At 41.0% G+C, this 17,656-nt stretch overlaps 1 protein-coding gene across 1 annotated transcript in view; it reads right to left on the bottom strand.

The window, feature by feature from the left end:
* Positions 1 to 17,656, bottom strand: part of LOC311144121 (protein disulfide-isomerase A5-like) — a 61,030-nt gene that overhangs the window by 32,161 nt on the left and 11,213 nt on the right. The window contains exons 4-7 of the mRNA XM_084180096.1: positions 9,457 to 9,540; positions 9,216 to 9,261; positions 6,455 to 6,547; positions 1,902 to 1,962 (exon numbers count right to left, since the gene is read on the bottom strand). Coding sequence (XP_084036222.1) covers positions 1,902 to 1,962; positions 6,455 to 6,547; positions 9,216 to 9,261; positions 9,457 to 9,540 — 284 coding nt within the window. The remainder of the gene's footprint in view (positions 1 to 1,901; positions 1,963 to 6,454; positions 6,548 to 9,215; positions 9,262 to 9,456; positions 9,541 to 17,656) is intronic.

Here is a 17,656-nt window from a genome sequence, read left to right on the forward strand (position 1 = left end):
GCCCCAGGCCGAGGGAGATTGACAGTTCTTTTGTGTTTCTTCCATTTGCGAATAATCGCACCAACTGTTGTCACCTTCTCACCAAGCTGCTTGGCGATGGTCTTGTAGCCCATTCCAGCCTTGTGTAGGTCTACAATCTTGTCCCTGACATCCTTGGAGAGCTCTTTGGTCTTGGCCATGGTGGAGAGTTTGGAATCTGATTGATTGATTGCTTCTGTGGACAAGTGTCTTTTATACAGGTAACAAGCTGAGATTAGGAGCACTCCCTTTAAGAGTGTGCTCCTAATCTCAGCTCGTTACCTGTATAAAAGACACCTGGGAGCCAGAAATCTTTCTGATTGAGAGGGGGTCAAATACTTATTTCCCTCATTAAAATGCAAATCAATTTATAACATTATTGACATGCGTTTTTCTGGATATTTTTGTTGTTATTCTGTCTCTCACTGTTCAAATAAACCTACCATTAAAATTATAGACTGATCATTTCTTTGTCAGTGGGCAAACTTACAAAATCAGCAGGGGATCAAATACTTTTTTCCCTCACTGTACCTGATTATCAAAATCAATGACAAGATACAATGGTAGAGTCTAGCACTGAGGGAAAAGGACCAGTCCTAGAGAGCCTTAAGGGACCTCCCTCTACCACCACATCACTTCCCCAAACTCTCTCTGCTTACTGTAACACGACGTCCCAAATGGCACCCTAATTCCACTTTTGACAAAAGTAGTGCACTATGAAGGGCATAGGGTGCCATTTGGGATGACCTAAGTTTAATTTCCCATCTTGACGGAGTTCTCTGATGACGTACACTACCGGTCAAAAGTTTTAGATCACCTACTCATTCAAGGGTTTTTCTTAATTTTTTACATTGTAGAAAGTCAGCAACATTTGGACTCCAGACCAAAGGACACATTTCCACCAGTCTAATGTTCATTGCTCGTGTTTCTTGGCCCAAGCAAGTCTCTTCTTATCATTGGTGTCCTTTAGTAGTGGTTTCTTTGCAGCAATTTGACCATGAAGGCCTGATTCACACAGTCTCCTCTGAATAGTTGATGTTGAGATGTGTCTGTTACTTGAACTCTGTGAAGCATTCATTTGGGCTGCAATTTCTGAGGCTGGTAACTCTAATGAACTTATCCTCTGCAGCAGAGGCAACTCTTGGTCTTCCATTCATGTGGTGGTCCTCATGAGAGCCAGTTTCATCATAGCGCTTTATGGTTTTTGCAACTGCACTTGAAGAAACGTTCAAAGTTCTTGAAATGTTCCGTATTGACTGACCTTCATCTCTTAAAGTAATGATGGACTATCATTTCTCTTTACTTATTTGAGCTGTTCTTGCCATAATTTGGACTTGGTCTTTTACCAAATAGAGCTATATTCTGTATACCCCTCTACCTTGTCACAACAAAACACAACTGTTTGGCTCAAACGCATTAAGAAGGAAAGAAATCCAACAAATTAACTTTTAAGAAGGCACACCTGTTAATTTAAATGCATTCCAGGTGACTACCTCATGAAGCTGGTTGAGAGAATGCCAAGAGTGTGCAACGCTATCATCAAGGCAAAGGGTGGCTATTTGAAGAATCTCAAATATCAAATATATTTTGATATGTTTAACACTTTTTTGGTTACTACATGATTCCAAATGTGTTATTTCATAGTTTTGATGTCTTCACTATTATTCTACAATGTAGAAAATAGTACAAATAAAGAAAAACCCTTGAATGAGTAGGTGTTCTAAAACTTTTGACCGGTAGTGTATATTCTATGCAAGTCATTAAAGATTATCTACAAATAGGAACTATTTGCTCTTATCCCGACGATAAGTGATATCAGGTGTGTGTGTGTGTGTGTGTGTGTGTGTGTGTGTGTGTGTGTGTGTGTGTGTGTGATGAATCACATGGGGCGTAGAGCATCATGAGGATTGGCCTCTCCTCCCTCTTCAGAAGCTTTCTAAAGTCCTGAGTGAGAAAAGAGAAGAGTAGTGAGAAATATGATCTATAGTAGAACTAGTGAACTCAGCAGAGGTCATCTTGCAGAATGTGAACTGTCCTTTTCCGTCAGTATATGTGGCTTCCTATGGGTCACTAAAATCAAAGCGACCTGTGTCATCTTTAAAACCAAGAATTCACTGTCTTCCGACAGGTGGAGTCACTCCTACATGACGCTAGTCCCTCATTGCAGACGAAAGTCTGACATAAGACAACACCAAGAGTTATCACAAGAACACCGATACTGACAAACTTGCTCATCAATACACCATCAGAAGTAGACAGTGTTTGACTAGATGCCTTTTGATGGAGAGAAGGAGATCAATCTGCACAGAGGGTGGGCTCTTCTCTTCTCCTACCTCTTTATTCATCCTTCCTCATCACCTCCTGCACTTCCTGAAACTCTCATTCGGTAGAAGCTGCTGACATCCCTCAACACCCCCAGGCATGGTACGCCACCAAGTAGATGAGTAGAAAATAGGATCAAAATAACTTTCCTTTGTGTGTGGGTGTGTATGTGTGTGTCCCTTTTGTGCGGAGCTGGGTTCTGATGGAGCGTCAGCCTCACTGTTGGAGAGCCGTCTGTGAGAGTGCCGACTGCAGTCAGACTAACTCTCCATTAAAATATTCTGTTTGAACTTAACTTAAGTGAACTGCAGAGTTTTTCAGCTTTCTGGTCTGGTCTGCTTTCATGTGTTGTTTTTTCTATATTGATCTGTGCTGTCAGCTTGGGATGCATCAAGGTGGCAGGTTAGAGGGTAGAGTGGACAGAATCTCTCGGCTCACACATTTGAAGGGATGTTAAGGTATTGGTCTGTGGGTTGATGGTAATTAAGACCTGGTTTCAAATACTATTTAGGGATTTTCAAGTTGTTTCAAAGGCATTTAGAGGTACGTATTTATATATTTTGTATTTGAAAATACAAGTATAGAATATTGGAATGTATTTGGAAATACACTTGGAAAGTTGGCATGTACAGTGCCTTGCAAAAGTATTCATCCCCCTTGGATTTTTCCTATTTTGTTGCATTACAACCTGTAATTTAAATAGATTTTTATTTGGATTTCATGTAATGGACGTACACAAAATAGTCCAAATTGGTGAAGTGAAATGAAAAAAATAACTTGTTTCAAAAAATTCAAAAAAAATAAATAACGGAAAAGTGGTACGTGCATATGTATTCACCCCCTTTGCTATGAACCCCCTAAATAAGATCTGGTGCAACCAATTACCTTCAGAAGTCACATAATTAGTTAAATAAAGTCCACCTGTGTGCAATCTAAGTGTCACATGATCTGTCACATGATCTCAGTATATATACACATGTTCTGAAAGGCCCCAGAGTCTGCAACACCACTAAGCAAGGGGCACCATGAAGACCAAGGAGCTCTCCAAACAGGTCAGGGACAAAGTTGTACAGATCAGGGTTGGGTTATAAAAAAATATCCTAAACATTGAACATCCCACGGAGCACCATTAAATCCATTATTAAAAAATTGAAAGAATATGGCACCACAACGAACCTGCCAAGAGAGAGCCGCACACCAAAACTCATGGACCAGGCACCGAGGGCATTAATCAGAGAGGCAACAAAGAGACCAAAGATAACCCTGAAGGAGCTGCAAAGCTCTACAGCGGAGATTGGAGTATCTGTCCATAGGGCCACTTTAAGCCATACACTCCACAGAGCTGGGCTTTACGGAAGAGTGGCCAGAAAAAAGTCATTGCTTAAAGAAAAAAATAAGCAAACACGTTTGGTGTTCGCCAAAAGCCATGTGGGAGACTCCCCAAACATATGGAAGAAGGTACTCTGGTCAGATGAGACTAAAATTGAGCTTTTTGGCCATCAAGGAAAACGCTATGTCTGGCGCAAACCCAACACCTCTCATCACCCAGAGAACACCATCTCCACAGTGAAGCATGGTGGTGGCAGCATCATGCTGTGGGGATGTTTTTCAACGGCAGGGACTGGGAAACTGGTCAGAATTGAAGGAATGATGGATGGTGCTAAATACAGGGATATTCTTGAGGGAAACCTGTTTCAGTCTTCCAGAGATTTGAGACTGGGACAGACGTTCACCTTCCAGCAGGACAATGACCCTAAGCGTACTGCTAAAGCAACACTTGATTGGTTTAAGGGGAAACATTTAAATGTCTTGGAATGGCCTAGTCAAAGCCAAGACCTCAATCGAATTGAAAATATGTGGTATGACTTAAAAATTGCTGTACACCAGTGGAACCCATCCAACTTGAAGGAGCTGGAGCAGTTTTGCCTTGAAGAATGGGCAAAAATCCCAGTGGCTAGATGTGCCAAGCTTATAGAGACATACCCCAAGAGACTTGCAGCTGTAGTTGCTGTAAAAGGTGGCTGAATAGTTATGCACGCTCAAGTTCTGTTTTTTTGTCTTATTTCTTGAATCTTCAAAGTGGAAGGCATGTTGTGTAAATCAAATGATGCAAACCCCCCCAAAAATCAATTTTAATTCCATGTTGTAAGGCAACAAAATAGGAAAAATGACAAGAAGGGTGAATACTTTCGCAAGCCACTGTATTTGAACATATAAATATTTAAATACTACATGCATTTTTAACCAGGTCTGTTTGTCCTAGGGGTATTTAAAATAATGTATTTGGAAACAGGTATTTTAAAATAGTTTCAAATAGTAGGCTATTTATCAGATTAATTTTTTATATACACTACCGGTCAAAAGTTTTAGAACGCCTACTCATTCAAGGGTTTTTCTTTATTTTATTTACTATTCTCTACATTGTAGAATAATAGGGAAGACATAAGAACTATGAAATAACACATATGGAATCATGTAGTAACCAAAAAAGTGTTAAACAAATCAAAATATATTTTATATTTGAGATTCTTCAAATAGCCACCCTTTGCCTTGACAGCTTTGCACACTTTTGGCATTCTCTCAATCAGCTTCATGAGGTAGTCACCTGGAATGCATTTCAATTAACAGGCGTGCCTTCTTAAAAGTTAATTTGTGGAATTTCTTTCCTTCTTAATGCGTTGGAGCAAATCAGTATACAGAACATAGCCCTATTTGGTAAAAGACCAAGTCCATATTATGGCAAGAACAGCTCAAATAAGCAAAGAGAGATGACAGTTCATCATTACTTTAAGACATGAAGGTCAGTAAATCTGGAAGATTTCAAGAACTTTGAACGTTTCCTCAAGTGCAGTCGCAAAAACCATCAAGCGCTATGATGAAACTGGCTCTCATGAGGACCGCCACAGGAATGGAAGACCCAGAGTTACCTCTGCTGCAGAGGATAAGTTCATTAGAGTTACCAGCCTCAGAAATTGCAGCCCAAATAAATGCTTCAGAGTTCAAGTAACAGACACATCTCAACATCAACTGTTCAGAGGAGACTGTGAATCAGGCCTTCATGGTCGAATTGCTGCAAAGAAACCACTAAAGTACACCAATGATAAGAAGAGACTTGCTTGGGCCAAGACACACGAGCAATGGACATTAGACCGGTGGAAATTTGTCCTTTGGTCTGGAGTCCAAATTGGAGGTTTTTGGTTCCAACCGCCGTGACTTTGTGAGAAGCGGTGTGGGTGAACGGATGATCTCCGCATGTGCATTTCCCACCGTAAAGCATGGAGGAGGAGGTGTTATGGTGTGGGGGTGCTTTGCTGGTGAAACTGTCTGTGATTTATTTAGAATTCAAGGCACACTTAATCAGCATGGCTACCACAGCATTCTGCAGTGATACGCCATCCCATCTGGTTTGCCCTTAGTGGGACTATCATTTGTTTTTCAACAAGACAATGACCCAAAACACACTTCCAGGCTGTGTAAGGGCTATTCTACCAAGAAGGAGATTGATGGAGTGCTGCATCAGATGACCTGGCCTCCACAATCCCCCGACCTCAACCAAATTGAGATGGTTTGGGATGAGTCGGACCGCAGAGTGGAGGAAAAGCAGCCAACAAGTGCTCATATGTGGGAACTCCTTCAAGACTGTCGGAAAAGCATTCCAGGTGAAGCTGGTTGAGACAATGCCAAGAGTGTGCAAAGCTGTCATCAAGGCAAAGGGTGGCTATTAAAATATATTTTGATTTGTTTAACACTTTTTTGGTTACGACATGATTCCATAGGTGAACGGATGATCTCCGCATGTGTGGTTCCCACCGTGAAGCATGGAGGAGGTGGTGTGATGGTGTGGGGGTGCTTTGCTGGTGACTCTGTCATAGTTGATGTCTTCACTATTATTCTACAATGTAGAATAATAGTACAAATAAAGAAAAACCTTTGAATGAGTAGGTGTGTCCAAACTTTTGACTGGTACTGTACAAATACGCATATTTTAACCCAGGTCTGCCATCTCAACCTATTTCCGTTATGAACTGAACGACGTGTCCATATTGTGCCAGTAAATACACATGACCATGCAGATGCACCTTGTTGTAAGACAATGTGTTATTTCTGTACTTACTTTCTCAGTTTCTACATGAACAACATCTTTAGCTTCTGGGTTCTCCTCCCAAAGAGGGGCTCCTGTGGGGTCTCTTAAAAAAGCCACCATGGACTGGAGAGAAGGAGAGAGTGAGAGAGAGAGACAAGAGGGACAGTCTAAACAATCATTAGCATACTGTAACAGCATAAAGTGATGTTAACCCTAGAGTCTAGACATTATAGTGCTAAACACAAACATTCCATCATTTATCCCAGTCTTCATATTAAACAGAACAGGAGGAGTTCTAGTCTAACAGATGGCAGATGGTATTAACTTCCATCTCAGTGTTCATCAATCCATCCATCCAGTGCAAAGTAACCATGTAAGCAATTTCCCCACGTCCACGGTTCATAATGAGTTTGATAAGCCTTCCAGACCAACGTGAAGAGCCATATGCCTCCAGAGACAACAGAAGGTAGGACAGGAAACATTATTCACCCCTAACTAATACACTGCTCCTCTTCTGTCTCCTGTTCTGTTCAGACATACACTTATACTGACAATGACACAGCAGTTAAAGTTGTTAAATAACACAATGTATTCCTTGATTTTGAATAATGACTTCGGAAAGTATTCAGACCCCTTGACTTTTTCCACATTTTGTTATGTTAATGGATTAAAAAATAAATAATCCTCAGCAATCTACACACAATACCCCATAATGACAAAGCGAGAACAGGTTTTTACAGATTTTTGCTAATTTATAAAAAATCAAAAACAGAAATACCTTATTTACATAAGTATTCAGACCCTTTGCTATGAGACTCGAAATTGAGCTCAGGTGCATCCTGTTTCCATTGATCATCCTTGAGATGTTTCTACAACTTGATTGGAGTCCACCTGTGGTCAATTCAATTAATTTGACATTATTGAGTCCACCTGTGGTAAATTCAATTAATTTGACATTATTTGGAAAGGCACACACCTGTCTATATAAGGTCCCACAGCTGACAGTGCATGTCAGAGCAAAAACCAAGCCATTAGGTCGAAGGAATTGTCCATAGAGCTCTGAGACAGGATTGTGTTGAGGCACAGATCTGGGGAAGGGTACCAACACATTTTTGCAGCATTGAAGGTCCCCAAGAACACAGTGGCCTCCATCAGTCCTAAATGGGAGAAGTTTGGAACCACCACGACTCTTCCTATAGCTGGCCGCCCGGCCAAACTGACCAATCGGGGGAGAAGGGCTTTGGTCAGGGAGGTGACCAAGAACCCAATGGTCACTCTGACAGAGCTCTAGAGTTCCTCTGTGGAGATGGGAGAACCTTCCAGAAGGACAACCATCTCTGCAGCACTCCACCAATCAGGCTTTTATGGTAGAGTGGCCAGACGGAAACCACTCCTCAGTAAAAGGCACATGACAGCCTGCTTGGAGTTTGCCAAAAGGCAGCTAAAGACTCTCAGACCATGAGAAACAAGATTCTCTGGTCTGATGAAACCAAGATTGAACTCTTTGGCCTGAATGCCAAGCGTCACGTCTGGAGGAAACCTGGCACCATCCCTAGGGTGAAGCATGGTGGCTTCAGCATCATGCTGTGGGGATGATTTTCAGCGGCAGGGACTGGGAGACTAGTTAGGATCGAGGCAAAGATGAAAGGAGCAAAGTACAGAGGGATCCTTGATGAAAACCTGCTCCAGAGCTCTCAGGAGCTCAGACTGGGGCACACAGCCAAGAAAACGCAGGAGTGGCTTCGGGACAAGTCTCTGAATGTCCTTGAGAGGCCCAGCCAGAGCCCGGACTTGAACCTGATCGAACATCTCTGGAGATCGGGTTCAACAAAGTACTGAGTAAAGGGTCTGAATACTTATGTAAATGTGACATGTTTTTTATTTTTAGTACATTTGCCAAAAATCCTAAAAATCAGTTTTTGCTTTGTCATTATGGGGTATTGTGTGTACCGGTAGTTTGATGAGGAGAAAAACAATTTAATCCATTTTAGAAAAAGGCTGTAACGTAACAAAATGTGGAAAGAGTCAAGGGGTCTGAATACTTTCCGAATGCACTGTAAATACCTTGGTGAGATTATTACCCCTATCTTAACATATCATGACCAACTAGGTTACTATTAACATGTTCAGATTATAGATGTCTATCAAAGGCCAGACCTAATTGTGCAGACAGTACCTTTAATACAAGACGAGCAACCAGACTGATAAACAACCGTTTCCATTGAACATGCCATACAAATAAAGGCATTTTAATTAATTATATGAAGAGTGTCTTGGTCCTCCTTTCTTTTTGAAAACGACCGTCAATGTTGAGTTTAAAAGGAGGACTCTTTACATTATAATGACAAGACAGCTTTCTTAATGTCCATCAGTATGGATGTGCTCACAGGCTCATCCCCTGCCAATAGGCTGGGCCAGCCAGGCAAGAGAGACATCAAGGTCAACCCCAGAGCAAAGCACTCCATTAGTCCAGACACTGTTATGCCAGCGCCCTGATTATAAAGCACTCATAAACCCATTGGATTATCAAGTCTTGACTAAGCAGAACTCAGTCCAATCGGCATCATCATGTGGGAAGAGAACCATGGTAATATACAGAAACAGAGCCAGTAAGAGACAATGAACTCCCATTCATTTAACCAGGAAACAAAGATGTCACTTGAATAATTGCAATGTTTCATATGAATTAGTGTACTGTTGACTCATTAAGGACGGAAAGGAAGACGTCACTGAAATAAATACATTCATATCTATTACTGTTGATTGAGACAATGAGTGAGTGAGTAATTACCTTGTATGTAGCGGGCCTGTTGTATTCTGTATGGAACGTCCCATCTCTGCAATAGACACAAGCACATTGTCCAATCAGTGAAGAGAAGAAGTAGGTGACCTTTTTGTTTAGCATGGCATGACTCCCTAGAGAACATTCCTACATGCCATTCTCTTCTGACAGGTGGCATCACTTCTATGCGACACAAGTCCCTGGACATACAGTAAAACAATGAAGTACATGTTACAGTTGAGATACTCACTTATAATGCAGGAGATCTGATCCACCACTTTTTGAGCTGGGATCTACCTTCACTTTCTTACACAGTTTACGACCCTCCGAATCCCTGAGAGAGAGAGAGAGAGAGAGAGAGAGCGAGAGAGAGAGGGAAGAGAGAGAGAGAGAGAGAGGGAAGAGAGAGAGAAGAGAGAGAGAGAGAGAAAATTCCAAACATTACATTCCAAAAATTCCAAATAGAGCAGCAGCTGCTGTAAAAATTAGCTCCTACAAATATAGAAATTGACATGGTTTTTAGAGTGAAGTACATCGGAAAAAACCAAAAGAAAACTGCAAGACTGAATAAGAGACAAAACAAGCAACAAACAAAGAAGAAAGGCTTTTGAAAAAGTAACTATTTTTCATACAATTGTACAGTTATCTTAGCTAGCTGAATTGTTTACCAGTTGCTAAGCAGTTGCTAGGGACTCTCCTGGAAGAAGTTAGCTAGCTAACAAATAATATCTAGTTAACAGAAGAAAAGAAAGACAAAATAAGGACAGAAGACAAAGGACATCAAAGTAAAACAGTCCTCTAAAAGACACAAGAGAGAATAATACAAGAAACAACGCTTCTATTGCAACATTGTGTACACAGCTCTACTAGACCCAGCCCATCACAACACAGTTCTACTAGACCCGGCCCATCACAACACAGCTCTAATAGACCAGGCCCATCACAACACAGCTCTACTAGACCAGGTCCATCACAACACAGCTCTACTAGACCAGGTCCATCACAACACAGCTCTACTAGACCAGGTCCATCACAACACAGCTCTACTAGACCAGGTCCATCACAACACAGCTCTACTAGACCAGGTCCATCACAACACAGCTCTACTAGACCAGGCCCATCACAACACAGCTCTACTAGACCAGGCCCATCACAACACAGCTCTACTAGACCCGGCCCATCACAACACAGTTCTACTGGACCTGGCCCATCACAACACAGCACTAACCACTACTTCAGGGTCGGGCAGAACACTGTCATTCAGAGAAGTACACCACATGATGCAGTCCACACCATGTATCATTCAGATCATCAGCCTACATATGCTGAGGTAACCTCTGGCAAAAGACACCTAGAACAATCAGAGATAGATTGGAGAGGTGCGCCAACTACTGCATCTAATATGCAGACTACTGGGCTAGACCCTTTAATTCACACGCACACACACAGGGTTGCAGATTGCATTGCACTTATTTTTTGGGCCATTCTTATTAATTTGTTTACAACTATCCTTTATTTTATTGGCACTGGTATTTTAATAATAGTGATTTGTAATGGTGTGTGTGTGTGTATATATATAATAATAATATTTTTTTAAATGTACTTTACTCAAACCAGTGAATATCACTTATTATAAATAAGATCATTAACTATCAGCTCTTGGAATATCCAGGGCCTGTACTCTTCACATTTTGGTTATAAAACAACAAATCCAGAATTGATTAAAAACATCAAGTGACAGGACATCATAATCCTACTGGAAACATGGTGTCGTGGAGACATAGATACTCAGTGTCCCTCAGGCTATAGAGAAAATGTACTACCATCAATCAAACATAAAAATTTTAAACGGTGCCGAGACTCAGGAGGAATCATAATTTGGCATAAGCAGGACTTAGCAAAAAGGTACTAATCACATTTGGTTAAAACTTAACAAAGGTACAATCTATTGTGACAATGATGTATACAGTGGGGGAAAAAAGTATTTAGTCAGCCACCAATTGTGCAAGTTCTCCCACTTAAAAAGATGAGAGAGGCCTGCAATTTTCATCATAGGTACACGTCAACTATGACAGACAAAATGAGGAAAAAAATTCCAGAAAATCACATTGTAGGATTTTTAATGAATTTATTTGCAAATTATGGTGGAAAATATGTATTTGGTCACCTACAAACAAGCAAGATTTCTGGCTCTCACAGACCTGTAACTTCTTATTTAAGAGGCTCCTCTGTCCTCCACTCGTTACCTGTATTAATGGCACCTGTTTGAACTTGTTATCAGTATAAAAGACACCTGTCCACAACCTCAAACAGTCACACTCCAAACTCCACTATGGCCAAGACCAAAGAGCTGTCAAAGGACACCAGAAACAAAATTGTAGACCTGCACCAGGCTGGGAAGACTGAATCTGCAATAGGTAAGCAGCTTGGTTTGAAGAAATCAACTGTGGGAGCAATTATTAGGAAATGGAAGACATACAAGACCACTGATAATCTCCCTCGATCTGGGGCTCCACGCAAGATCTCACCCCGTGGGGTCAAAATTATCACAAGAACGGTGAGCAAAAATCCCAGAACCACACGGGGGGACCTAGTGAATGACCTGCAGAGAGCTGGGACCAAAGTAACAAAGCCTACCATCAGTAACACACTACGCCGCCAGGGACTCAAATCCTGCAGTGCCAGACGTGTCCCCCTGCTTAAGCCAGTACATGTCCAGGCCCGTCTGAAGTTTGCTAGAGTGCATTTGGATGATCCAGAAGAGGATTGAGAGAATGTCATATGGTCAGATGAAACCAAAATATAACTTTTTGGTAAAAACTCAACTCGTCGTGTTTGGAGGACAAAGAATGCTGAGTTGCATCCAAAGAACACCATACCTACTGTGAAGCATGGGGGTGGAAACATCATGCTTTGGGGCTGTTTTTCTGCAAAGGGACCAGGACGACTGATCCGTGTAAAGGAAAGAATGAATGGGGCCATGTATCGTGAGATTTTGAGTGAAAACCTCCTTCCATCAGCAAGGGCATTGAAGATGAAACGTGGCTGGGTCTTTCAGCATGACAATGATCCCAAACACACCACCCGGGCAACGAAGGAGTGGCTTCGTAAAAAGCATTTTAAAGGTCCTGGAGTGGCCTAGCCAAAATCTTTGGAGGGAGTTGAAAGTCCGTGTTGCCCAGCGACAGCCCCAAAACATCACTGCTCTAGAGGAGATCTGCATGGAGGAATGGGCCAAAATACCAGCAACAGTGTGTGAAAACCTTGTGAAGACTTACAGAAAACGTTTGACCTGTGTCATTGACAACAAAGGGTATATAACAAAGTATTGAGAAACTTTTGTTATTGACCAAATACTTATTTTCCACCATAATTTGCAAATAAATTCATAAAAAATCCTACAATGTGATTTTCTGGATTTTTTTTACAGGCCTCTCTCATCTTTTTAAGTGGGAGAACTTGCACAATTGGTGGCTGACTAAATACTCCCCCCCCCCCCCCCACGGTATACACCTTACACACACTAATTAATAAACATGTACACCAAAAAAAAGAGGGCAAAATCTTTGCTTGCTTTAGTGACTTAAAAAAAGCATTTGATTCTATTTGGCACGAAGGTGGTAAGGCGTATGACTTAATAAAATGTATGTACACAGAAAACAAGTGTGCAATAAAAATAAAAAACCAAATAACATAATTATTTTCACAACGTTGAGGTGTGAGACAAGGCTGCAGTTTGAGTCCAAATCTTTTCAACATTTATATCAATGAATTAGCAGACATGTTGGACCATTCTCCAGCCCCAGGACTCACACTATTTGACACAGAGGTAAAATACCTGCTATATGCTGATGACTTGGTACTTCTATCACCAACCAAAGAAGGTCTTCAACAGAACCTTAACATTCTAGAGCAATATTGCCATAAATTAGGCCCTGGCAGTAAATTTCAAAAAAACTAAAATCATGATTTTCCACAACAACAAAAAAAGATGTCAGAAACACAAATATAAATTCACCCTGAACAACACCATAATTGAACACACTAAACATTACACATACCTTGGTCTGACCATATCTGCATCGGGAAACTTTAATATGGCAGTGAATGCACTCAAAGAAAAAGCCTGCAGAGCATTGTATGCAATAAAAATGAAATTATTCAAAATCAACATCCCAATTAGAATTTGGACCAAAATATTTGACAGTGTAATCCTACCAATAGCTCTTTACGGAAGTGAGGTTTGGGGGCCACTCAATAAACTGGACATTAAAATGTGGGACATACATCCAATTGAAGCCCTACATGCAGAATTATGTCGGAAAATTCTACAAGTCCAGAGAAATACACCAACTAATGCATGTTGGGCAGAATTGGGCCGCTTTCCAGTAGTAATGAAAATACAGAAAATATCATTAACATTTTGGCTACATCTAAATTCAACTCCAAATTCAAGTCTGCAATTTAAAGCACTTCAAACCCAAGAGCTGAGCCCAGAAACGAGCCCTCTCAGTCAGCTGGTGTTGGACCTAACCAACCAAGCAGACACCAGCACTGCTTCAAAAGAAAGATTTCCAATGAACAAAATCATAAACCAATCAAAGGACTCATATTTACAACATTGGAAAAACGAAACAAAATCCCAAAGCAGACTAAATTGCTATCTGACCCTAAACAGAGAATATGAATTGGCTGATTATCTCTACTCTGTCAGAGATACGAAGTAGAGACAGATCCTTACCAAGTACAGGCTGAGTGACCATCAATTGGCAACAGAAACCGGCAGACATAAAAAGACACGGCTACCCAAAGAGGAGCGTATATGTGGTCACTGCACGACAGGGGAGGTAGAAACAGAGATGCACTTTCTCCTTTACTGTGATAAATATTCCTCACAAAGAGATTCATTATTCACAGAAATGACTACATTTATTCCAAATTTTAACTTATTAAACCCAGAGAAAAAACTAAAAATACTCATGGGCGAAGGAGCAATGGCTCCTCTTGCAGCCAAATATGTATTTGCCTGCCATAGCCTGAGGGACACTGAATAATAACATCTGCATAGTAAATAGTAACTTACTTATTATTATTGTTATTGCTATTATTGTTATTACCATTATTATTGTTGTTCATTCTAAATAGTAGTGGTATGGGTGGTAATGGAAATGATGGCAGTTGTAGTACTGAAGTAATGGTGAAGATGACCGTTATTTAGTTATAAGTTAGTTATAGTTTCATTTTCCATATTTATATTTTTATATTTATTACATTTCTACTATTGACTGTTACCATTTTATTGTTATTATTTTTGTATTTAATTTTGATTATTATTTACTACCATCTTATATTATTATTTGTTATTGTTTATAATTTTATTATTGTATACATTGTTGCTTTGGCAATATTGACACAATGTTTTTCATGCAAGCTTGAATTTGAATTTGAATGAGAGAGAGAGAGAAAGAGAATGAGAGAGAGAGAAATGTTAATGACAACAATAGCCGAGGTTCCAAAGGGAAATGTGGAATTAATATTCATAGCATCGAGACTTGGTAATAAGATTTCTGCATAGACATTAATAGTCACTTAACATGGAGAGGGACCCTGTCTGTGATTAGAAATCATTCTCTGTCAACAAACACACTCATGATATTGGTGAACTGATATATCGGTCTGGCTCTAATATACAGACACACTCATCTATGGAGAGGAGGTTGATTAGACTGCGGTGTACAGTCACTTGCGAAAGCATTCACCCCCCTTGGCATTTTTCCTATTTTGTTGCCTTACAACCTGGAATTAAAATGGATTTTGGGGGGTTTGTATCATTTGATTTACACAACATGCCTACCACTTTGAAGATGCAAAATATTTGTTCTTGTGAAACAAGAAATAAGACAAAAAAACTGAAAACTTGAGCGTGGATAACTATTCACCCCCCCCCCCAAAGTCAATACTTTGTAGAGCCACCTTTTGCAGCAATTACAGCTGCAAGTCTCTTGGGGTATGTCTCTATAAGCTTGGCACATCTAGCCACTGGGATTTTTGACCATTCTTCAAGGCAAAACTGCTCCAGCTCCTTCAAGTTGGATGAGTTCTGCTGGTGTACAGCAATCTTTAAGTCATACCACAGATTCTCAATTGGATTGAGGTCTTGGCTTTGACTAGGCCATTCCAAGACATTTAAATGTTTCCCCTTAAACCACTCAAGTGTTGTTTTAGCAGTATGCTTACGGTCATTGTCCTGCTGGAAGGTGAACCTACGTCCCAGTCTCAAATCTCTGGAAGACTGAAACACGTTTCCCTCAAGAATTTCCCTGTATTTAGCGCCATCCATTATTCCTTCAATTCTGACCAGTTTCCCAGTCCCTGCCGATGAAAAACATCCCCACAGCATGATGCTGCCACCACCATGCTTCACTGTGGAGATGGTGTTCTCGGAGTGATGAGAGGTGTTGGGTTTGCGCCAGACATAGCGTTTTCCCTGATGGCCAAAAAGCTCAATTTTAGTCTCATCTGACCAGAGTACCTTCTTCCATATGTTTGGGGAGTCTCCAATATGCCTTTTGGCGAACACCAAACGTGTTTGCTTATTTATTTCTTTAAGCAATGGCTTTTTTCTGGCCACTCTTCCATAAAGCCCAGCTCTGTGGAGTGTACGGCTTAAAGTGGTCCTATGGACAGATACTCCAATCTCCGCTGTGGAGCTTTGCAGCTCCTTCAGGGTTATCTTTGGTCTCTTTGTTGCCGCTCTGATTAATGCCCTCCTTGCCTGGTCCGTGAGTTTTGGTGTGCGGCTCTCTCTTGGCAGGTTTGTTGTGGTGCCATATTCTTTCCATTTTTTAAAAATGGATTTTAAATGGTGCTCCGTGGGATGTTCAAAGTTTGACATTTTTTTTATAACCCAACCCTGATCTGTACTTCTCCACAACTTTGTCCCTGACCTGTATGGAGAGCTCCTTGGTCTTCATGGTGCCGCTTGCTTGGTGGTGCCCTTGCTTAGTGGTGTTGCAGACTCTGGGGCCTTTCAGAACATGTGTATATATACTGAGATCATGTGACACTTAGATTGCACACAGGTGGACTTTATTTAACTAATTATGTGACTTCTGAAGGTAATTGGTTGCACCAGATCTTATTTAGGGGGTTCATAGCAAAGGGTGTGAATACATATGCACGCACCACTTTTCCGTTATTTATATATTATTTTCATTTCACTTCACCAATTTGGACTATTTTGTGTGTGTCCATTACATGAAATCCAAATAAAAATCAATTTAAATTACAGGTTGTAATGCAACAAAATAGGAAAAACACCAAGGGGGATGAATACTTTTGCAAGGCACTGTATGTAAACACAAATCTACATAAGAACATTGAGCCTCACTTCTGTAATTGAAGAGGTACCATCTTTAGAGAAATGCATGCACATAAACACTGAACACAAACACAGTCCCCCTCTTCCTATATATCCAGCCACCCACGCACAAATTCACAATGCAAGCACAGGTCTCTCGACAATAATAACTCCCCTTCTCTCCACTGATAATGAGCATGGAAATGTATTACATAAGTACAAATAGGGAGAGAGCGAGAGATAGAGAGAGGGCCTGCCCGTCTACCTAGAACAGAGCTATGCCCTATGCTAATGGAAATTCAAAGAGATGAAATTCAATTACAGCTCTGACAGCACAGGCCCCCATCAGCAAAATATATCCAGCACTCTGTCCTTTAAGATAAAAAGAGACACCATCATTAGTGTTACATATGTGGCAGAGAGCGCCCATTGTCTGCCAGGAGAAATAGTCTCACTGCAGAGCTGGAGCAGGAGGAAGATGGGTGTCCGTCTCTGTCAGGTGGCTGGTGGTGATGGTAGACTTCATCATTACACTTGGAGTGTGTCCCAAATGGCACCATATTCCCTACGCAGTGCACTACTTTTGACCAGTCCTATGGGCCCCATGTGTCATCTGGTGTAGTGCCTTGCAATACAGTGCCTTGAAAAATGCGAAGGGGGGTGAATACTTTCACAAGCCACTGTATAGGGAATAGGGTGCCATTTGGGATGCACTCTTGTATAATGTCCTTTGGATAAGAGAGATTGGACATTCATTTCAAGTGGTGTAATGTACGTCATTTCCCACCTCTGGTCAAACAAAGCTACAGGAGGTCACCAAGTACTGCATCTCTGATTGAGGTAGTGTTGGTAAGCTAGCGGTTCCAACCTTAATAGAGCGAAACTGTGAAAGTGTTGCAGATTACATTGAGAAGCAAGAGGCAACATAGTCATGGTGGAAAATTGTCGATATGAAAAGGCATCCCAAACTTGTGAAGTATAGCAGTACGACAAGCATAGCCTCAATGACTCAGCGGATATGAGGTGAAACAGACAGACAGGAAAAGGTGTAGCTAATAGACAACTCCACAACCAAAGAGTTGTATCCCAT

This window comes from Coregonus lavaretus (genome assembly GCF_964263955.1).
Source record: "Coregonus lavaretus genome assembly, chromosome: 16".
Classification (NCBI taxonomy): domain Eukaryota; kingdom Metazoa; phylum Chordata; class Actinopteri; order Salmoniformes; family Salmonidae; genus Coregonus; species Coregonus lavaretus.